At 67.8% G+C, this 22,806-nt stretch overlaps 2 protein-coding genes across 2 annotated transcripts; both read left to right on the forward strand.

Moving 5' to 3' along the window:
- The first annotated feature begins 563 nt into the window (after positions 1-563).
- Positions 564-21,439, forward strand: KLHL26 (kelch like family member 26). Its single transcript, XM_058292753.2, is given in 4 exon segments — positions 564-617; positions 16,774-16,953; positions 18,752-19,223; positions 19,226-21,439. Coding segments are annotated over 4 exon segments (1,815 nt in total). The 5' UTR covers position 564; the 3' UTR covers positions 20,336-21,439.
- Positions 11,240-13,509, forward strand: LOC105744647 (collagen alpha-1(III) chain-like). Its single transcript, XM_058292752.2, has one exon. The coding sequence runs from the start codon at positions 11,324-11,326 to the stop codon at positions 13,472-13,474; it is 2,151 nt and encodes a 716-aa protein (XP_058148735.1). The 5' UTR covers positions 11,240-11,323; the 3' UTR covers positions 13,475-13,509.
- Positions 21,440-22,806: the final 1,367 nt, after the last annotated feature.

The following is a 22,806-nucleotide window of genomic DNA, read 5'->3' on the forward strand; positions in this document are numbered from 1 at the left end:
CACGACCACGCCCCCTTTTCAGGGCAGCTCCGTCTCCGTGCCGGCCCCCGCCGCCTGCAGACAGACCTCGCCCCTCCTCAGCCCAGCCCCACCCCTCCTCGCAAGGCCCCGCCTCCTGCAGACAGGCCCCGCCTCTGCAGAAGACCCCGCCTACCCGCTGACATGGCCCCGCCCCCTTCCCAGGACAGCTCTGTCCCCGCGCTGGGCCCGCCTCCCTCAGACAGACCCCGCCTCCCGCAGTCGGGCCCCGCCCCCTAGACAGACCACGCCCCCCAGGCCCGGCCCTCTCACGGACCAGCCCCGCCACTCCCCACGCCGGCCCCGCCCCCGCAGAGGCCCCGCCCCCGAGGAGGTCCCGCTCCTTCCCGGACCAGCTCCTCCCCTCCCCGCGCCAGCCGCGGCCACTCAGATAGGCCCCGCCCACCCGCCAGGCCCCGCCCCTTCCCTCCGCGGGCCGCGCGGCGGCCTCCCGGCCAGGCCCCGCCCCAGGCCCCGCCCCCAGCCGGCCCCGCCCCTCGCGGGGGCGCGCGCGTCGCCCGGCCCGGCGCGCGCGGCGGCGGCAAGATGGCGGAGTCCGGCGGCGGCGGCGCGGGCGGCGGCGCGGAGCGCGCGGGCGGGTGAGCGCGGGGCCCGGCCTGGCCGCCGCGGGGGCGCCGGCGCCGGGGGGCGGCTGTCGCGGTGCCCGCGGGGCGTGGGGGGGGCTGGGCGCCTGCGGGGCGGCGCGGGGTCCCCGGGGGTGCGGGGCGCGCGGGGGCCGGGGGGCCAGGGGGGGCTTCCGGGGGCCTGAGGGAACCCGAGAACTTGCCAGGACCCCCGGGGGCCCGAGGAACCCCGGAAGGGGCCCCAGGGGGACAGGGGGGCGCGTGGGGATGAGGGGGTACCTAAGGAGCAAGGGGCGGGGTCCCGGGGCCCCAGGGTTCCCGAGGGGGTCTTGGGGGGCCCAAGGGGGGTGGGAGCGCCTTGAGGGTCTAAGCCTGGAGAGGGTCCTTCCTTGGGAACGCCCCCCCAAAGCCCCGTGGGGTGCACCCCCCCAGGCCCAGGGTTCAAGCCAAGGCCTTCGACGAGGGGGCTCCAGTCCCCTCTTGGGGTCAGCCCCCCCGTGCGCTGGGGGCAGCTCCCTGGAGGGGGGGCCTCGGAGCCCCGGAACCGGCACGGGACCGCGAGCCTTTGCCGGGGTCCCTGGGATGGCGGGACCTGGGGCGGCGCTGGCGGGGGACGGGCCTGGTGGCCCCGGTGAGCGGGGCCCCCGCTTGGTGACCCCCCGTCCTGGAGCCGGAAATCCACGTCCCGGCGTGGCCTGCGCTGGCGGGGACAGGCGGCCATCAGCGTCCCTTGGCTTGTGGCCCCGCCCTCCGTCGCCGCGCCGCCGCCTTCCCTCTCTGCCTCAGTGTCCACTTCTCCCCCCCCTTCTGAGGACACGGCCGCCCGGCGCCCACGTGGCCGCGTCGTGACGAATCTCCAAAGACCCTTTACCCAATCGAGGCCCCGTGGGCGAGGCCGGGAGCTGACACCCGGCCGCACCTTTCTGGGGGACACGCTGCACCCCACAGCAGGTGGATGGAATGGGGGTGGGTGGGGAGGGGCGGCCGGGCCCAGGCAAGGAGGCGGGCAGGGCCCTGCCTGCCCTGGGGGACGCGGCGGCACCGTGGGGCGCGCAGCGGCGTCCGGCCTTCCGGTGGGTGCTGGCCGAGGCCCGCACGGGGCGCCAGGAGGGGGCAGAGACCTCAAGGAGGCGTCGGAGGGTGGGTGGGTGGGCGTGAGGGACAGGCTAAGGGGACACAGGCAGCCGGCGGAGGACCCGGGGCCAGGGCCCTTCCTTTTCTTTCCTTTCTGAGCCAGCTCCACCGACGTGTCCTCCGTTCGCCACCCCACGTTCGTCGCCGTCGAGCCGTTCCTTGCGTTTCAATAAATCCGCACAGCCCTGGAAACCCGTCACCGCCTGCCGGTTTTCAGGAGGCTCCCGTCACCCCGGAAAGTGCCCTCCGGCCCCTTGGCGGTGGGCCCTGCCCCCGCCGCCTGCCCTGGCGCCCCAAGATCTGCGCTCTGTCTCTATCCATTTTTTTTTTCCAATATTTATTTATTTCTCTCCCTTTCCTCCCCGTTGACTGCTCTCTGTGTCCATTTGCTGTGTGTTCTTCTGTGACCGCTTCTATCCTTACCAGCTGCACGGGAATCTGTGTTTCTCTTTGTTGCGTCACCTTGTTGTGTCAGCTCTCCGTGTGTGCGGCGCCATTCCTGGGCAGGCTGCACTTTCTTTTCACACTGGGCGGCTCTCCTTACGGGGCGCACTCCTTGCGCGTGGGGCTCCCCTACGCGGGGGACACCCCTGCGTGGCAGGGCACTCCTTGCACGCATCAGCACTGCGCATGGGCCAGCTGCACACGGGTCAGGAGGCCCGGGGTTTGAACCGTGGACCCCCCATGTGGTGGGCGGACGCTCTATCCGTTGAGCCACGTCCACTTCCCTCGCTTCATTTTCAGTTGCAGTGAACTAGGCGTAATTTGAAAACCATTGTAACGGTTCCGTGTGGACAGTCCTCGGGCGTTAAGTGTATTGACAAGACCGCGTGACTTTCCCGCTACTTCCGCTCTTTTTCCCCTTTCATTTACGGAAGTGAATCTCTATATGTAAACGCCCGTAAACGCTAGGTGTGTGCTCGTCGCTGTGACCCGACAGAGCAAAGCTGCAGGACATCGCGCCCAGACTCGCCCCGAGAACGTTGCCTGATCACACTGCGTCCTCCCTCCGCCCCGGCCGCCGCCATCCTGCTTCCCCCGTGGGGGACGTCACAGTCGGTCCTCCTGTGCCCGGCTCGTGCCACTCAGCTGTCTCCGCGTTGTTGCGTGGGGCGGCACCTCTTTTCATGGGGATCGACGTCCTTCTCCGTCCGTGCTGACGGACGCCGGGGTTGTTTCCCCCTCTGGGCTGCCGGGAACGGTGTGGCCGGGAACAGCGTGCACGAATCCCTCGTGTCTCTGCTTTCAGTCCTTCGGGCACATACGTGGGAGCGGAATTACCAGGTCATGGGGCAGCTGTCCGGTGAACTTTTCGAGGAACCGCCGTGCTGTTTTCGCAGCAGCGGCCCCTTTTTACATCCCACTGCCAAGGCACAAGCCCTCCTTTTTCTCTGCATCCCTGCCAACGCTTCTCGTTTCCAGCGTTTCAAGTAACAGCCATCCTAGTGGCTGTGAAGCGGTAACTCATTGTCGTTTTCGTTGGTTTAAAGATTTATTTTATTTGTCCCCCCTTGCCGCGTGCTTGCTGTCTGCTCTCTCTGTCCGTTCACTGTGTCTGCTTGTCTCCCTTCGTTGCGTCATCTTGCTGCGCCAGCTCTCTACGGGCGCCGGCCAGCTTTGCCTTCACAAGGAGGCCCCGGGACGCGAACCCAGGGCCTCCCATATGGTAGGCGGGAGCCCAATCGGTTGAGCCACAGCCGCCTCCCATCATTGTAGTTTCAGCTTGCATTTCTCCAGTGGTCAGTGCTGCTGTGCATCTCCTCATCTCCTTATCGGGCATTCGAATGTCTTCTTTGGAGACAGGTCTATTCCAGCTCGTCGCCTGTGTTTTGTTTCTTTTTAAGATTTATTGAGTTGTTGTCCCCCTGCCCCTCCTCTCGCCCTGCTGTTTTCTCTGTCTGTGTTGTCTTCTCTTCTCATTTTCTCTCCTCTAGGATCCACTGGCATTCGATCCTGGAGATCTCTGATGTGGAGAGAGGCTCCCTGTCAATTGAGCCACCTCGGTTCCTGGTCTCTGCTGCGCTTCACCTTGACTCTCCCCTTGTCTCTCTTTTCATGCGTCTTCATCTTGCTGCGTGACTCACTTGCGCGGGCACCGGCTCATCGCACGGGCACTGGCTCTCGGCACAGACACACTTTCTTCTTCTTTTTCACCAGGAGGCCCCAGGGATGGAACCCGGGTCCTCCCATATGGTAGGCGGAAGCCCCATCACTAGAGCCGCATCCGCGTCCCCTTAGTCTGCTTTTGAAACTGGGTATGTCTTTTTGTTGTTGAGTTGTAGAAGTTCTTTATATATTCTGGTTATTAAATCCTTACCGGAGATTTGGTTTGCAAATATTTTCTGCCATTCTGTCGGTTGTTTTCACTTTCTGGATGACGTCCTTTGATGTTCAAAACTTTTACATTTTAAGTCCATCTTTTTCTTTCTTTTTTGCTCTTGTTCCCTGTCCTTTTTAATCCGCTGCCTACCACGAGGTCCTCAAGATGTTTCTCTGTGATTTTTTGTAAGAGTTTTATGCTCTTAGCTTTAGGTCGTTGATCCATTTTGTGTGTGTATATATATATATATATATATATATATATATTTATATATATTTTTTAAAGGTTTATTTTTTATTTATTTCTCTCCCCCCCCAGTTGTCTGCTCTCTGTGTGTTCTTCTGTGTCCACTTGCATTCCTATCAGTGGGAATCTCTGTTTCCTTTTGTTGCGTCATCTTGCTGTGTCAGCTCTCCGTGTGTGCGGTGCCATTCCTGGGCAGGCTGCACTTTCTTTCGCGATGGGCGGCTCTCCTTACGGGGTGCACTCCTTGTGCGTGGGGCTCCCCTACGCGGGGGACACCCCTGCGTGGCACGGCGCTCCTTGCGCACATCAGCACTGCATGTGGGCCAGCTCCACACGGGTCAAGGAGGCCCAGGGTTTGAGCCGCGGACCTCCCCTGTGGTAGACGGACGCCCTGTCAGTTGAGTCAAATCTGCTTCCCTTGAGTTAATATTTTTATAGGGTGAGGGGCCAGCATCCACATTCATTCTTTTGCATGTGAATATCCCATTGTTTCAGCACCCTTTGTATTTTTAAGGCTTTTATTTATTTCTCCCCACCCCCTCGTTATTTGCACTCGCTGTGTCTGTTCGTCTTTGTCTCTTTAGGAGGCACTGGGAACTGAACCTGGGACCTCCGATGTGGGAGGGAGGCACCCAGCCTCTTGAGCCACCTCCATTCCCTGCTTCGTTGAGTTCCTCATTATGTTTTCCTCCTCGTGTCTCTTGTTGTGTCAGCTTGCCGCGCCTGCCCGTTGCGCCAGCCTGCTGTCTTCTTTAGCAGGCACCGGGAGCCGAACCAGGGGCCTCCCGTGCAGCAGGCAGGCGCTCCACTGCTTGAGACACATCCACGTCCCGCCTTTTCTTGCAGGGACTTTTCTTTCCCCAGTGAGTGGACTTGCCCCTTGTTGAAAACCAGCTGGCCTTTCCTGTGTGGCTTATCTCTGAACTCTCAGTTGGCGTACCAGTACTACACTGTTTCATTTACCGGATTTTGCTGTAAGTTTGTTTTATTCTTCTTCCTTTCCTTTGCCTCAAGTTTTGAAATCAGGAAGTGAGATTCCCCCAACTTTGTTCTTCTATATCAGGATTGTTTTTGGCTCTTTGGGGCCCTTGGCGATTCTGTAGGACTTGTTGGATCAGCTTTTCCATTTCTGCAAAAAAAAAAGGCTACTGGAGGGAAGCGGCTGTGGCTCCATCAGGTGGGCTCCCGCCTACCGTATGGGAGGCCCTGGGTTCGCATCCCGGGGCCTCCTTGTGAAGGCGGGCTCCCCCGCACGCTGCGAGAGGCACCCGCCCGCGAGGCCGCAGAGAGAGCCGGCTCAGCAAAGGCGACGCAGCAGAAAGGAGACAAGTAAAAAAACAGCAACACAGACGAGCTTGCAGCAAATGGACACAGAGAGCAGACAGCAAGGAAGCTGTAAGTGGGGGCGGGGGGTTATTAAAAAAAGGCTACTGGAATTTTGATAGGAACTGCATTGAATTTATAGATTGCTTTAGGCAGAATTGAAAATTTTAGCACTATCCAGTGCTCCATGAACATGGGATGTCTTCCCATTTGTTTAGGTCTTTTTTAGTGTCTTTTGGCTGTGTCTTCAGTGTACAAGTCTTTCCCCTCCTCGGTTAAATTTATTCCTTGGTACTTCATTTTTTTAGATGCCGCTGTAAATGGAATTGTTTTCTTGATTTCCTCTTTAGAGTGCGCGTTAGTGGAATATAGAGGCCCAGATGACTTCTGTATATTTATTTCCTTTGTAGATTGCTCGTTATATCTGCCCTTTACCATGCTGAGGAAGTTTCTCTCAGTTCCTAGTTTTCTAAGTGTTTGTATCAGGAAGGGGCACTGGACTTTGTCACACGCTCCTTCTGCATCTGTTGAGAGGATCGGGTGTTTCTCCGCCTTCGTCTGTTCATTGGTGCGGTGCAGGGAATTTCTGATGTCGAGCCATCCTTGCATTACTGGACCAAATCCCACGTGGCCACGGTGGATAGCCCTTTTAATGCACCCTTGGACTTGGCTTGCTAGAATTCTTTTGAGATTTTTTGCATCTGTATCTGTGAGAGATTTCGGCCAGTAATTTTCTTGCGCTCGCTTTATCTGCCTTTGTATGAGGGTCATGCGGGCTCATAGAGTGAGGTAGAAAGTGTCCCTCCTCTTGTGTTTTTTGTTTTTGGAAGAGTTTGGGAAGGACTGGTGTTAAATATTCTTTAAACATTTGGTGCAATTCCCCAGTGAAGCATCTCGTCCTTGGCTCTTCTTGGAGGGAGGTTTTTAATGACTGAATCTCTTTACTTGTTGCAGGTCTGTTGAGATTTCCTATTTCTTGTGTCTCAGAGCAGGTACTTTTATGTTTCACGGACTTGGTCCTTTTCGCCCCTTCTTTGGTGTATAACTGTTGGTGTGTCCTCTCATCGTCTTCTTTATTTCTAGAAGGTCCGTGGCCATGTCCCATTTGCACTCCTGAGTGTAGTTATCTGCATCCTTGCTCTCCTTTTCTCTGTCAGTCTGGCTAAAGGTTTGTCAATTTCATTGATGTTTTCAAAAAACCAACTTTTTGTTTTTGTTGATCCTCTTTATTGTTTTTCTCTTCTCTGTTCTTGTTTTTATTCTGGTTTCTCTAGGGTTGAAGCTAGGTTTTTTATTTGGGTTCCTTCTTGCCTTTTAACGTAGGAAGTTAGAGCTCCAGATTCCTCTCCGGGCACTGCCTTTGCTGCAACTCATACATTTGGTATGTTGTGTTTTGGTTTTCATTCATCCTACGATATTTCCTAATTTCCCCGGTGATTTCTTCTTTGGCCCATTGATTTGCCGGATGGCGTTTTTCTTTTTTTTTTTTTTTTTTAAATTTCCACATATTTTCCATTTTTCCTTCTGTTAATGATTTCTAGCTTTATTCCATTGCGGTCCAAGAATTACTTTGTATGATTTCACCATTCATAAATGTACCGAGATTTGATTTGTGGCCTCACACATGGTCTCTCCCGGAAAATTTTGTCCTCGCGTGTCTTGCTTGTTTCACTCGGCGTCATGTTTTAAAAGTCTGCCTGTGTCGCAACCCGTCTCCTCACTCCGTTTTTTTTCTTAAAGTTGAATAATATTCCATTGTGTGTCCGGAGCACAGTGTGTTTACCCAGCCGCTGGCCGGCGGGCGCTTGGGCGGCTTCCAGCTTTCGGCTGTTGTGAGTAACGCTGCTGTAAACAGTCTCTGGCACCCGTTCCCTCTCTGGTCGTGTCGCTGGAAGTGGGACCGCTGAGTCATGTGGCACTTGCGTATGTGCCGTCGCGAACGGGCGCCGTGCCGCGTCCCACGGTGGCCGCGCCAGTCCGCGTTCCCAGAGGGCCCGCGCCCCGCCGCGCCCTTGCAAGAATGAAGAGCTGGGACTCAGTTTCCCCTGGCACGCGTCGAGGAAAGACGAGCCCCCCCTGCCCCAGAAGCCTGCGCACCTGCGAGCACGGCGCTGCCCCAGGGGTGGAACGGAGAAGCCGCGGGGCTTCAGCCACGGGAGTGAGGGGACACGGGGACCCTCACCCCTGCAGATCCTCCAGCCTGTCCCGAAAGCCCCCCACCCGCCACCCTCGGCCACGCAAGGGGGACAGCGCCCCCCTCGGGCTCCCCGCCGGGCCCTGGACCTCAGCCCACCCTCGACGGCCTCCCACCCACCGTCACTCCCCACCCCGGGCAGGTCCTGCAAAATTCAAATTCACAGAGGGGGTCTCCCTTCAGACCTGCTCCGTGGGGAGCGCTGCCCTGTCAGCCTCCGCCCGTGTCGTGCGACCGTGTCCCAGCGAGCGCCCCCCTTTCCCCAACACCTGCCAACACGCGTTACCTTCCTTTTCCGAATAGCCGTCCGTGTGTGTGCGAAGTGGGACCGTTATGCTTTTTAAAAAATTTATTTCTCTCCCCTTTCCCCCCGTTGTCTGCTCTCTGTGTCCCTTCGCTGTACGTTCTTCTGTGTCCACTTGTATCCTTATCAGTGGCACCGGAAATCTGTCGTTGCGTCATCTTGCTATGTCACCTCTCCGTGTGTGCGGCGCCATTCCTGGGCAGGCTGCACTTTCTTTCACGCTGGGTGGCTCTCCTTACGGGCGCACTCCTTGCGCGTGGGGCTCCCCTACGCGGGGGACACCCCTGCGTGGCAGGGCACTTCTTGCGCGCATCAGCACTGCGCATGGGCCAGCTCCACACGGGTCAAGGAGGCCCGGGGTTTGAACCCTGAACCTCCCATGTGGTAGGCGGACGCTCTATCCATTGAGCCACATCCACTTCCCCCATTATGCTTTTAACTTGCTTTTCTCCAGTGCCTGATAACGATGAGCGTCTTTTCCCGTGCCTGTTGACCACTATATCACCTCTTTGGAGAAATGTCTGTTCCAGTCCTTTGCCCGTCTTCTCCTCATCAGGCTGTCTGTCTTTTTGCTGTTTAGTTGCCGGAGTTCTTTATGTATTCTGGATATTAAACCCTTATCCGGTGTCTGGTTGGAGACGATTTCCTCCCGTTCTCTGGGTTATCTTTTCACGGTCTTGATAATTTCCTTCAGTGCACACAAGTTTTTCATTTTGGTGAAATCACATTTCTCTTCTGTTCTTTTGTTGCTCGGCTCATGGTGTCAAGTCTAAGAATCCGTTGTTGAGTCCATGTCACCAAGATCTGCCCTTCTCTTATCTTCCAGGAATTCCACGGTTGCAGAGCTTAGATTTAGGTCTGATTCACCTCGTGTGGGTTTTTGAACGTGGTGATAGGTAGATTTCTAGCTCAGTTCTTCTGCTTGTCAAGGCCCTGTTTTTCCAGCATTGCTTGTTGAAGAATTTTTATTTTTTTAAAGAGTTTTATTTTATTTATTTCTCTCCCCTCCCCCCTCCCGTTGTCTGCTCTCTGTGTCCATTTGCTGTGTGTTCTTCTGTGTCTGCTTATATTCTTGTCAGCGGCACCGGGAATCTCTTTCTTTTTGTTGCGTCATCTTGCTGTGTCAGCTCTCCGTGTGTGCGGCGCCATTCCTGGGCAGGCTGCGCTTTCTTTCGCGCTGGGCGGCTCTCCTTACGGGCGCACTCCTTGCGCGTGGGGCTACCCTACGCGGGGGACACCCCTGTGTGGCGCAGCACTCCTTGCGCGCATCAGCACTGTGCATGGCCAGCTCCACACGGGTCAGGAGGCCCGGGGTTTGAGCCCTGGACCTCCCATGTGGTAGGCGGACGCCCTGACCACTGAGCCATGTCCACTTCCCTTGAAGAACTTCAGCCATCCTAACAGGAGCGTGGAGGTGTCTTGGGGTTTTAATTTGCATTTCCCTAATAAGGTTAGATAATTTTTCATGTGCTTATTGGCTCTTCATATCTTTGGTGAAGTGTCTTTTCAAACGTTTTGCCCATTACAATTTGGGGGGTTGGCACGGAGGTGGCTCAAGCAGTTGAGCCCCTGCCTCCCACACGAGAGGTCCCAGGTCCGGTCCCACTGCCTCCTAAAACCAAACAACAGGCAGAACAAAGAAAAGACCAACCCAGGGGAGCGGATGTGGCTCAGTGGTCAAGCTCCGGGCTCTCCCATACGAGGTCCCGGGTTCAATCCCCGGTCCCGGTACCTCGAGAGAAAAAAAAAAGTTGCTGGCATTTTTTTTTTTTTCTTAAGGAAATAAGTTGTCGGTTTCTAGGAAAGTTGCACAGAACACGTAGAGTTCCCGTAGCCCTGCCCCGTTACCAGCAAGCGCTGTCGCGTTGCCGCTCTGCCGGCGACGACGAAAGCCGCGGTAATTGCGCTAGAGAGCGCAGCCCGCGGTTCACACCGAGCCGCTGCCTGCGCTGAACCCCGACGCGCCAGGCGCGTCCGCAAGACCGAAACTCTCCCCGAGCCTCGCCCAGGTGTGGCGCGACGTGGCGGCTGGCGCTGCCGCCTGCCCGTCCAGGCCTGCCCGTCGTGCGCAGTGATCCCGTAAGCGTCAGTCCCCTTTTGGACTCCTGCCCGCATCCCGGTCGCTTTGTCTTCTGATCGTGGAGGTTGTTTTGCAGTTACTTGACGACAGCTGCGCTTGCTGGCAGCTGGCGATTTCCATCCAACCTGCAGGTGTGCGAGGCGGCGGCCGGGGCGCGGCCAGGTGGCGCGGGCAGGCCTCCCTCTGGAGCTGCGCGGGCCCCTGGGCGGCCTGGGCGCGGAGGCCGGGCGCGGGCTTGTGTGGGGGTCCCGGGCAGAGCCCGGAGCCTCGTGGGCGGGAGCTGGCGCCCCGCCTCCGCGCCTGCCGCCCCGTGGGCCTTCCGCTGCTGCGGCGGCTGTACTTGGGGTCCCGGGGCTGGCCGTGGACGCGGCGCTGAGGCCGGCCCCCAGCCCTGCGCCCGCGGGTCCCGGCGCTGTCCCGCCGCGCCCCCAGCCCCGCCCGCCCCCCGCGCCGCCCGCCGCGTCCCCGGAGGCTGCGCCCGGCCTGTCCCGCCTCCCCTCAGGCGGCGCCATCGTCCCTCTTTTGTAACCGAGGGCGGAAGAGACGCGCCCGTCCTCCTTCCTCCTGGGGGGCCCCGGACACCGGTGCCCGGGAGGGAGGGTCGTGGGCACGGGGCGAACCCGGGACGTGGGGCGGGCGCCGCGGCGGGGGCTGGCGCCGGGCGGGCGGGCCCTCCCGCAGCCCGTGTCCACGCAGGAGCCGCGCGCCCCCGGGCGGGCCGTGTCCACGCAGGAGCCGCGCGCCCCCGGGCGGGCCGTGTCCACGCAGGAGCCGCGCGCCCCCGGGCGGGCCGTGTCCACGCAGGAGCCGCGCGCTCCCGGGCGGGCCGTGTCCACGCAGGAGCTACATGTCCCCAGGCGGGCCGTGTCCACGCAGGAGCTACATGCCCCCGGGCGGGCCGTGTCCACGCAGGAGCCACGCGCCCCCGGGCGGGCCGTGTCCACGCAGGAGCCGCGCGTCCCCGGGAGGGCCGTGTCCACGCAGGAGCCGCGCGCCCCCGGGCGGGCCGTGTCCACGCAGGAGCCGCGCGCCCCCGGGCGGGCAGTGCCACGCAGGAGCCACGCGTCCCCCGGCGGGCCGTGTCCACGCAGGAGCCTCGCGTCCCGGGAGGGCCGTTTCCATGCAGGAGCTACATGTCCCCGGGCGGGCCGTGTCCACGCAGGTGTTATGCGTCCCGGGAGGGCCGTTTCCATGCAGGAGCTACATGTCCCCGGGCGGGCCGTGTCCACGCAGGAGCCTCGCGTCCCCGGGAGGGCCGTGTCCACGCAGGAGCTACATGTCCCCGGGCGGGCCGTGTCCACGCAGGAGCCTCGCGTCCCCGGGAGGGCCGTGTCCACGCAGGAGCTACATGTCCCCGGGCGGGCCGTGTCCACGCAGGAGCCTCGCGTCAACGGGAGGGCCGTGTCCACGCAGGAGCTACATGTCCCCGGGCGGGCCGTGTCCACGCAGGAGCCGCGCGTCCCCGGGAGGGCTGTGTCCACGCAGGAGCTACATGTCCCCGGGCGGGTCGTGTCCACGCAGGAGCTACATGTCCCCGGGCGGGCCGTGTCCACGCAGGAGCCTCGCATCAACGGGAGGGCCGTGTCCACGCAGGAGCTACATGTCCCCGGGAGGGCCGTGTCCACGCAGGAGCTACATGTCCCCGGGTGGGCCGTGTCCACGCAGGAGCCTCGCGTCAACGGGAGGGCCGTGTCCACGCAGGAGCTACATGTCCCCGGGCGGGCCGTGTCCACGCAGGAGCCTCGCGTCCCCCGGCGGGCCGTGTCCACGCAGGAGCTGCGCGTCCCCCGGCGGGCCGTGTCCACGCAGGAGTTACGCATCCCCGGGCGGGCCGTGTCCACGCAGGAGCCGCGCGTCCCCGGGCGGGCCGTGTCCACGCAGGAGCCGCGCGTCCCCGGGCGGGCCGTTTCCATGCAGGAGCTACATGTCCCCGGGCGGGCCGTGTCCACGCAGGAGCTGCGCGTCCCCGGGCGGGCCGTGTCCACGCAGGAGTTATGCGTCCCCGGGCGGGCCGTTTCCATGCAGGAGCTACATGTCCCCGGGCGGGCCGTGTCCACGCAGGAGTTATGCGTCCCCGGGCGGGCCGTGTCCACGCAGGAGTTATGCGTCCCCGGGCGGGCCGTGTCCACGCAGGAGCCTCGCGTCCCCGGGAGGGCCGTGTCCACGCAGGAGCTACATGTCCCCGGGCGGGCCGTGTCCACGCAGGAGCCGCGCATCCCCGGGCGGGCTGTGTCCACACAGGAGCTACATGTCCCCGGGCGGGCCGTGTCCACGCAGGAGTTACGCGTCCCCGGGCGGGCCGTTTCCATGCAGGAGCTACATGTCCCCGGGCGGGCCGTGTCCACGCAGGAGCCTCGCGTCCCCGGGAGGGCCGTGTCCACGCAGGAGCTACATGTCCCCGGGCGGGTCGTGTCCACGCAGGAGCTACATGTCCCCGGGCGGGCCGTGTCCACGCAGGAGCTACATGTCCCCGGGCGGGCCGTGTCCACGCAGGAGCCGCGCATCCCCGGGCGGGCTGTGTCCACGTGGCGCAGGGCGGCCTGGGGAGCAGGGCCAGGTCGCGGGTACGGGCGTGGGGGCTGCCGCCGCCGCTGGGGTCCCTCGGTGGGGCTTTCTGCACCGTCCCTTCCCGTCGGGCCTGGGAGGCCGCTCCCCGGATTGTCCCCCGCGTCCCCAACAAGTCCAGCCCCCACCCTGCAGGCAGCGCTCGGGACGGCTGGTCCCTTCGTTGCCCTTGTCTCCCCATCGCCCCCCGTCCCCATCTCCCACTCCCCCTGTCCCCCCATGTCCCCCACCCCCTCATCCCTCTCTGGCCCCCTGGCCACCCCTGTCCTCCATCCCCCCTCATCCCCCGTCCCCACCCCGTGTCCCCTCGGGGGGAGGGGCGCGCTTGGGGCTCGGCAGGGGCAGTCGGGGAGGCCCGGGGCGGGGCGGGCCGGGTAGGCGCGGGCAGAGGCTGGGCGGCGTCTCGCCTGGAGGCGGGCGCTCAGGGCGAGGGCTCGGGGGCAGGGGTGGCGGGAGCCGGGGCCGCGTGCCCTCCTCTGCCGGGCACCCGCTCCCCGTGGGCGCAGGGCCCGGCCCCCACTCCCGCCTCGCCTGCCCCGGGCCCCGCCAGCCGCCCGGGGAGCCACATGGGCCCTTGGGGGATCCGCAGGGACAGCCCGCGTCGGCTGGAAGGCTCGCGCCCGGGGGCTGCCCCGCACCCCGGCCCTGCCGCCGCGGCCTCTGCGCTCCCCGGGCACGGCCGTGCGGGCGGGCCCTGTGCTGCTGACCCCGCAGCCGCCCGAGGGCCCGCTGGCCTGACCCGCGCTCCGGGACCCCCATGTCCCCCCTGGAGCCGGCGTCCCCGGCCCATCTGCCAGGAGGGCCCTGCAGGTGCTGCGCGGCCGGCAGCCTGAGGTGCCCTTGTGGGACGCCCAGGCCACCCCCGGGCCTCAGCCCCTCTGCCGCCCTCCGGCCCGCGGGACGTCATTCCCGCATCTCTCCCGCGTCTCCCCACGGGGCGCGCCTCCCACCGCCCTGGCAGCGGGCCCGGGGCCCTGGCGTCCCCAAGGACGCGGCTCCTGGAAGCGGGCGGGGGGTGGTGCCAGAGGCCGCGGGGCTGTCCTGACGCCGCAGCCACGACGCCGCGCAGCAGTGGGGACCGCGTGGCCGGGGCCCCCCCGCGCGGCCCCTGCTGGGCTCAGGGCTGGACGCTGCCCGCGGGAGGAGGCAGGAGGGGACGGCGGCCGGGCCGTCCCGGCACCGCGGTGGGCGGAGCTGCGCGGCAGAGGCCGCTCCATCCAGAGCGCGGAGCGCGGTCAGGTGTCGCTGCCAGGCTCCCTGGCGGCCTGGGCTGTCCCCGGAGCGTTTGTCCCCCCCCCCGGCTGGCGCCCTGCCCAGCAAGGGGCGCTCAGGGCCTGCAGGCCACCCAGCAGCCCGGGCACACACGTGTTTACGCCGCGCCCGAGTCACTCGCGCAGGGGGCGTGTGGCCGGCCCCTGGCCCTCAGTCACGCTTCAGGGCTGTGCACGGGGCGGGCGCTCTCGGCCCGTCCCCGGGAGCCTCCCGTCCCGGCCGCAGGAGGGGTCAGCCTGGGCGCAGGGGCTCCCCGGGGGGCGGCACGGCGCGGGGAGAGGTGGCACGTCTGCAGGCCCGTGGGCCGGGGACCCTCCTCTTCCTTCAGCTGCAGAGAGAAGCCTGTGGCCCCGGGATGGGCAGGACGGACGGGAGAGGGTTCAGGAGCGCTGGCGCTCGGGGTTCCTGGAACCCACGACGCCCGTCTCTGCTCCCCGGCTGCTCGCAGCCCCCCTGGTGCCAGGCGACCCCGGCCCCCAGCCCAGTCCACCCAGGGCCAAGACAGCCTCCAGCCCAGGGTGGGGGGGCCCAGCCAAAGTCTCAGGGAAGGCTCTGATTGGCTCCAGTGGGCCACACCCACATCCTCGGGCCAATCAGGCTGGCTGGGTCCTGGGATGTTCTGATTGGATCAGGTGGAGCCCCCATTCTTGAGCCCTGAGTGGCTCTGATTGGCTGTGCTGGGTCACGTCCCCATCCTTGGACCAATCACAGTGACTGGGCAGTGGGAGACTCTGGTTGACTGGGTGGGTCATGCCCCCTTCCTTGGCCAATCAGGGTGGCTGGGCCCCGGGTCCTCGGTGACTCTGATTGGCTGGGCTGGGTCATGCCCCTGTTCTTGGACCAATCACAGTGGCTGGGCCCTGGGAGGCTCTGGTTGGCTGAGCTGGATCACGCCCCCACCCTTGGCCAATCACGGTGGCTGGGCCCTGGCCAATCACGGTGGCTGGGCCCTGGGTCCTCGGTGGCTCTGATTGGCTGAGCTGGGTCATGCCCCCTTCCTTGGCCAATCACGGTGGCTGGGCCCTGGGCTGCCCTGGTGGTCTGGGCTGGGTGGGCGTCTCCTTTTTCAGCCCTGGGACAGGTCAGGGAGAAGAGAGGTGCCCAGCAGCCCCCTCCCAGCCGCAGGCCCTCGGTCCCCGCGCCGTGCTCCGTCCAGGGGGACACGCCTCCGGGAGGTGGGCTGTGCCCTGCTCTCAGCCCCGGGGCCCAGGCGGGGAGGCCCGGCCTGCCCCCAGCTCTGCCCGCGGCCCTGGAGTGTGGCCCTGGCGGGCCCCCCTGTCCCCCACAGGGCTCCCTGACCCGCGTGCTCTCCCGGGCCCTCGCCAGCTCCCCCGGGGCTGTGGCTGCGTGTGGGGGTGGGAAAGGGTTTACACAGCCCCGAGGAAGCGCGGCCCTGGCCTTCCCGCTGCCTCTCCTGCTCGTGGGACGTGCCCGTGGCGGCTCGGGCCTGGGTCTCCCATGGAGGCGGTGCTCCCGTGGGACACCCCGTCGTCGGCCTGAGGCTGCCCTGCCCGGCTGGTCCCCAGCAGGCCCCAGGGAGGACTTGGGGGTTCATCGGGGCGACCCCGTTGGGACGGGGTCGGGGCTGGGAGCAGCCTTAGGGGCGTCGCCCGGGGGAGGCTCCAGTGGGCCACGTGGGCTCTTGAGCCCCCAGGCCTGGGGGCCCCGGCATGTGGCTGCCGACAGCGTGGGGCCTGCGCTCGTCCCCGGCCTCCCTCCTCCATGGCGGCGAGGCCTCAGTCATCGCTGATCCCCCCACCTGCCGCTCCTCCTCGGCCACGCCTCCTCGCACGGGAGGGTGGCGGGTGGGGGCGCAGGGAGGCTGGCCTGGGGGCTCCCCGTGGAGTGGGCCCTCCGAGGGCAGGTGCAGGCGGCCAGGTGCACGCTGTGTGTCTTGTGAGTCACATTCCCTGGCACAGGGCTCCCCGCTTCACGCCGTGCCTGCCCTCGCTCCGTCTGTGCCCGTCGTGGGGACCGGGGATGCAGGGACGAGGGGACGGGGGACAGGGTACAGGGGACTTGGGGAGGGGGAGATGGGGATGGGGGATGGGGGGATGGGGGACTCAGGGACAGGGTACAGGGGATGAGGGGATGGGGTGCAGGGTACGGGGGAGATGGGGATGGGGGAATGGGGGATGGGGGACTCAGGGACAGGGTACAGGGGATGAGAGGATGGGGTACAGGGTACGGGGGAGATGGGGATGGGGGACTCAGGGACAGGGTACAGGGGATGAGGGGATGGGGTGCAGGGTACGGGGGAGATGGGGATGGGGGACTCAGGGACAGGGTACAGGGGATGAGGGGATGGGGTACAGGGTACGGGGGAGATGGGGATGGGGGACTCAGGGACAGGGTACAGGGGATGAGGGGATGGGGTGCAGGGTACGGGGGAGATGGGGATGGGGGACTCAGGGACAGGGTACAGGGGATGAGGGGATGGGGTGCAGGGTACGGGGGAGATGGGGATGGGGGATGGGGGGACGGGGGACTCAGGGACAGGGTATGGGGGACAGGGGACTCGGGGATGGGGGATGGGGGGCAGGGGTACGGGGGATGAGAGGGTGGGGGGACAGGAGGACGGTGGACGAGGGAGCGCATACAGGGGACGGGATGGGGACGGGGACGCAGGCCCGGGGGCGGCGGTGCTGCGCGGGGGACACGGGGGCGGGGGCGGCGGGCAGGTGTGGTCCCTTCCGCGGGCAGCGGCCCCGCCCTCACGCGCCCTCCCCGCAGCGCCGACAGGAACGGGGCGCTGCGGCGCGTCTTCTCGGCGCCCGGCCACGGCGCGGGCCTCCTGCGCGGCCTGGCGAGCCTGCGCGCCCAGGGCCAGCTGCTGGACGTGGAGCTCCGCGTGGGCCGCGAGGCCTTCCCCGCGCACAAGGTGGTGCTGGCGGCCTGCAGCGACTACTTCAGGTGAGCGGGGCGGGGGCGGGGCGGGGAAGGGGCGGGGCGAGGCGAGGAGGGAGGGGCGGGGCGAGCAGGGAAGGGCGTGGCGAGGGAAGGGGCGTGGCGGTGGGGGCGAGGGAAGGGGCGGGGAAGGGGCGGGGCGGTGGGGGAGCGTGTGGGCGGGGCGAGGGAAGGGGCGGGGTGAGGGGATGGGGCGGGACGAGCAGGGAAGGGCAGAGGCGGGTCGAGGGGAAGGGGCGGGGCGACCGTGGGCGGGGCGAGTGTGGAAGGGCGAGAGCGGGGAGGGCCCCCCGAGCATGCGGGCGGGGCGAGGGAAGGGGCGGGGCGAGCGCGGGGCGGGGGCAAGGGTGGAAGAGCGAACATGGGGCGGGGCATGGGGAAGGGGGCGGGGCAAGCACGGAAGGGCGGAGCGAGTGGGGAAGGGGCGGGGCAAGTGCATGGGCGGGGCGAGCAGGGATGGGCGGGGCGAGCGTGGATGGACGGCCAGAGGCACGCTGAGCGCATGGGCGGGGCGAGCGGGGGACTGGGCGGGGCGAGCGTGGATGGACGGCCAGAGGCACGCTGAGCGCGTGGGCGGGGCGAGCGGGGGACTGGGCGGGGCGAGCGTGGATGGACGGGTAGAGGCACGCTGGGTGCGTGGGCGGGGCGAGCGCGGGACTGGGCGGGGCGAGCGTGGATGGACGGCCAGAGGCACGCCGAGCGCGTGGGCGGGGCGAGCAGGGATGGGCGGGGCGAGCGTGGATGGACGGCCAGAGGCACGCCGAGCGCGTGGGCGGGGCGAGCAGGGATGGGCGGGGCGAGCATGGATGGACGGCCAGAGGCACGCTGAGCGCGTGGGCGGGGCGAGCGTGGATGGACGGCCAGAGGCACGCTGAGCGCGTGGGCGGGGCGAGCGCGTGGGCGGGGCTTCTGTGGGACTGGGCGGGGCGAGCTTTTCGGCAGGTGCGCGCATGGGCGGGCGAGCAGGGGGACGCGCCGGGCGAGGCGTGCGCGGGGTGGGGGGCCTGTGGGAGGGGCGAGCGGGGACAGGCAGGCGCGGATGGGGGTGGGGTGAGCTCGGGGTGCAGCGAGCGGGGGACGGGGCGGGGCGAGCGGGGACGGGGCGGGGCGCCGGGCACGGGGCGGGGCGAGCGGGGATGGGGCGGGGCGAGCGGGGACGGGGCGGGGCGAGCGGGGACGGGGCGGGGCGCCGGGCACGGGGCGGGGCGCTGGCGACCCCGGCGCCTCGCCCCGTTTGCAGACACGCACCCCGGCCGTGAGCCGGCGCCTTCCCGGCGCGGGGGACCCCGGGGCGGGGCGCGGGGTCCCCGCGGGCGGGCGCCCCTGCTCGCCCCCGCCGCTGCCTGCCCGGGCGCGGGGCCCTGGGGCGCGGCTATTTTTATTCTGGATTTGCGGCGGGGGTGGGGGGCGGCCGAGCAGAAATGCCCTTTCAAGGCTCCCGGTGCGGGCGCTGCAGCCGCCGCTGCCTTAAAAGGCAAAGCTCTCCCGCGGCCCGTGGCGCGCTGCCGCCGACACGCATGGCCGAGCGCCGCCCGGGCTGTGCGCGCGGGGCAGCCGTCCAGGCGCCCGGGGACCCCGCCTCTGGCCGCTCGCCGTCCCCGCGGCTGGCACGCAGCGTGGGGCGAGGAGGGGGGCGGCAGCCGCTCCGTGGCACGGCCCCCGGTGCCTCCCCCAGGCCGGGCCCCGGCCTCCTCCCGGGGAGGGGGGCGCCTCGGCCCCTCGGGGGCCAGCCGTGGCGCCCTGGGGGCCCCGAGCGCAGCGCGCAGCTGGGGCCGGGGCGCCGCCCACACCCCGCTCCCCGCAGGGCCATGTTCACCGGCGGCATGCGCGAGGCGAGCCAGGACGCGGTGGAGCTGAAGGGCGTGTCGGCGCGCGGCCTGCGGCACGTGGTGGCCTTCGCGTACAGCGCGGAGGTGGCGCTGGACCTGGAGTGCGTGCAGGACGTGCTGGGCGCCGCCGCCTTCCTGCAGGTGCTGCCGGTGGTGGAGCTGTGCGAGCAGTTCCTGACGGCGGCCATGAGCGTGGAGACGTGCCTGCACATCGGGCAGCTGGCGGCCGCCTTCAGCCTGGCGGCGCTGCGCGAGTCGGTGGACACCTTCACCTTCCGCCACTTCCTGCGCATCTCCGAGGAGGAGGACTTCCTGCAGCTGCCGCTCGAGCGCCTCGTCTTCTTCCTGCGCAGCAACCGGCTGCAGAGCTGCGCCGAGATCGACCTGTTCCGCGCCGCCGTGCGCTGGCTGCAGCACGACCCGGCGCGGCGCGCGCGCGCGCCCCGCACGTGCTGTGCCACATCCGCTTCCCGCTGATGCGCTCGGCGGAGCTGGTGGACAGCGTGCAGACGCTGGACCTGATGGTGGAGGACGCGCACTGCCGCCAGTTCCTGCTCGAGGCCTTCAGCTACCAGGTGCTGCCCTTCCGGCAGCACGAGATGCAGTCGCCGCGCACGGCCGTGCGCTCGGACGCGCCCGCGCTGCTGGCCTTCGGCGGCACGCCCTACACCGACCACGACCGCGCCGTCAGCGCCAAGGTGTACCAGCTGCCCGAGCCGGGCGCGCGCCAGTTCCGCGAGCTCACGGAGCTGGAGGTGGGCTGCAGCCACGCGTGCGCCGCCGTGCTGGGCAACTTCGTGTACGTGGCGGGCGGGCAGCACCTGCAGTACCGCAGCGGCGAGGGCGCCGTGGACGCCTGCTACCGCTACGACCCGCACCGCAACCGCTGGCTGCGGCTGCGCGCCATGCAGGAGAGCCGCATCCAGTTCCAGCTGACGGCCCTGGGCGGCCTGGTCTACGCCACAGGCGGCCGCAACCGCGCGGGCAGCCTGGCCTCGGTGGAGCGCTACTGCCCGCGGCGCAACGAGTGGGGCTACGCCTGCTCGCTGAAGCGGCGCACCTGGGGCCACGCGGGCGCCGCGGCGGGCGGCCGCCTCTACGTCTCGGGCGGCTATGGGGTGTCGGTGGAGGACAAGCGCGCGCTGCACTGCTATGACCCCGCTGCGGACCAGTGGGAAGCCCGCGCGCCCATGAGCGAGCCGCGGGTGCTGCACGCCATGGCCGGCGCGGGCGGGCGCCTGTACGCGCTGGGCGGCCGCGTGGACCACGCCGACCGCTGCTTCGACGTGCTGGCCGTGGAGTGCTACGCGCCCGAGGCCGACCAGTGGACGAGCGTCAGCCCCATGCGCGCCGGCCAGTCGGAGGCGGGCTGCTGCGTGCTGGGCCGCCGCATCTACGTGGTGGGCGGCTACAGCTGGCGCCTCAGCAACGTCACGGGGCTGGTGCAGGTGTACAACCCCGAGGCGGACGAGTGGGAGCGCGACCTGCACTTCCCCGAGCCCTTCGCCGGCGTGGCCTGCGCCGCCGTGCTGCTGCCGCGCGCCGCCGCGCCCAGGTAGCCGCCCCGGGCCGCCCGCCACCCGCTGCGCCCAGGTAGCCACCCCGGCGTCCAGCCTGCCACCCGCTGCCCCCAGGTAGCCGCCCCGGCGTCCAGCCTGCCACCCGCTGCCCCCAGGTAGCCACCCCTGCGTCCAGCCTGCCGCCCGCTGCGCCCAGGTAGCTGCCCCCGCGTCCAGCCTGCCACCCGCTGCGCCCAGGTAGCCGCCCCGGGCCCGCCCACCACCCGCTGCGCCCAGGTAGCCGCCCCTGCGTCCAGCCTGCCGCCCGCTGCGCCCAGGTAGCTGCCCCGGGCCCGCCCGCCACCCGCTGCCCCCAGGTAGCCGCCCCGGGCCGCCCGCCACCCGCTGCGCCCAGGTAGCCGCCCCCGCGTCCAGCCCGCCACCCGCTGCGCCCAGGTAGCCGCCCCGGCGTCCAGCCTGCCACCCGCTGCGCCCAGGTAGCCGCCCCCGCGTCCAGCCTGCCACCCGCTGCGCCCAGGTAGCCGCCCCCGCGTCCAGCCTGCCACCCGCTGCGCCCAGGTAGCTGCCCCGGGCCCGCCCGCCACCCGCTGCCCCCAGGTAGCCGCCCCGGGCCCGCCCGCCACCCGCTGCCCCCAGGTAGCCGCCCCGGGCCGCCCGCCACCCGCTGCGCCCAGGTAGCCGCCCCCGCGTCCAGCCTGCCACCCGCTGCGCCCAGGTAGCCGCCCCGGCGTCCAGCCTGCCACCCGCTGCGCCCAGGTAGCCGCCCCCGCGTCCAGCCTGCCACCCGCTGCGCCCAGGTAGCTGCCCCCGCGTCCAGCCTGCCACCCGCTGCGCCCAGGTAGCTGCCCCCGCGTCCAGCCTGCCACCCGCTGCGCCCAGGTAGCTGCCCCCGCGTCCAGCCTGCCACCCGCTGCGCCCAGGTAGCCGCCCCGGGCCCGCCCGCCACCTGCTGCCCCCAGGTAGCCGCCCCGGGCCCGCCCGCCACCCGCTGTGCCCAGGTAGCCGCCCCTGCGTCCAGCCTGCCACCCGCTGCCCCCAGGTAGCCACCCCTGCGTCCAGCCTGCCACCCGCTGCCCCCAGGTAGCCGCCCCCGCGTCCAGCCTGCCACCCGCTGCGCCCAGGTAGCCGCCCCCCGCGTCCAGCCTGCCACCCCGCTGCCCCCAGGTAGCCGCCCCTGCGTCCAGCCTGCCACCCGCTGTGCCCAGGTAGCCGCCCTGGCGTCCAGCCTGCCACCCCGCTGCGCCCAGGTAGCTGCCCCCGCATCCAGCCTGCCACCCACTGCGCCCAGGTAGCTGCCCCCGCGTCCAGCCTGCCACCCACTGCGCCCAGGTAGCTGCCCCCGCGTCCAGCCTGCCACCCGCTGCGCCCAGGTAGCCGCCCCGGGCCCGCCCGCCACCCGCTGCGCCCAGGTAGCCGCCCCGGCGTCCAGCCTGCCACCCGCTGTGCCCAGGTAGCCGCCCCGGGCCCGCCCGCCACCCGCTGCGCCCAGGTAGCTGCCCAGGGTCCACCCGCTGTCCAGCGTCTGTGCCCACTGTGCCCACTGCCCCCAGGTAGCTGCCCCGGGGCCCGCCCGCCACCCGCTGCGCCCAGGTAGCTGCCCAGGGTCCACCTGCTGTCCAGCGTCTGTGCCCACTGTGCCCACTGCCCCCAGGTAGCTGCCCCGGGGTCCAGCCTGCCACCCGCTGCGCCCAGGTAGCTGCCCAGGGTCCACCCGCTGTCCAGCGTCTGTGCCCGCTGTGCCCACTGCCCCCAGGTAGCTGCCCCGGGGTCCAGCCTGCCACCTGCTGTGCCCAGGTAGCTGCCCAGGTAGTCTGTGCCCACTGTGCCCGCTGCCCCCAGGGTCTACCCGCTGTGCCCACTGCCCCCAGGTAGCTGCCCCAGGGTCCAGCCCGCCACCCGCTGCGCCCAGGTAGCTGCCCAGGGTCCACCCGCTGTCCAGGGGTCTGTGCCCGCTGCCCCAGGGTCTACCCGCTGTGCCCACTGCCCCCAGGTAGCTGCCCCAGGGTCCAGCCCGCCACCCACCACCCCGGGTAGCTCGGGAGGCCCCACCTGCCGCCCCCAGGTAACCCGGAGGGCCCTGCCCCGTCGTCCCGCCCACCGCCCCAGGTGGCTGCCGGGGTCCTGCCCGCCGCGTTCTGGACGGTTCTGCGCCCGCCCCCCAGCCGACCCCGGCCGCCTCGCTGCTCGGTGCGCTTCCCGCGCAGGCTCCGCCCGGCCTCCCGCGTCGGCGCCCCCGGGAGCGGCACGCGGCCCCTGCCCGCCAGGCCGCTGCGCCGGCAGGACACGCGGCGCGGGCCCCGGGCTCGCGCCTCCGCGGAGCGGCTTGGTTTCTCCTTGGCCCAAGAAGCGGGCGCACGGGCCCCTCGGGCAGCTCGCGCGGGGAAGCCGCCCCCTCTGCGGCCCCCTGGCGGGTGGGGGCGGCCGCGGACCCCGGCCCTGGCCTGTCGAGTAAACGCTGCCCGGCTCAGCGCCTGCCCCCGCCCCTCCCCTCCCCGGGGCGCAGGGTCCGC

This window comes from Dasypus novemcinctus, unplaced genomic scaffold, assembly GCF_030445035.2.
Source record: "Dasypus novemcinctus isolate mDasNov1 unplaced genomic scaffold, mDasNov1.1.hap2 scaffold_271, whole genome shotgun sequence".
NCBI lineage: Eukaryota > Metazoa > Chordata > Mammalia > Cingulata > Dasypodidae > Dasypus > Dasypus novemcinctus.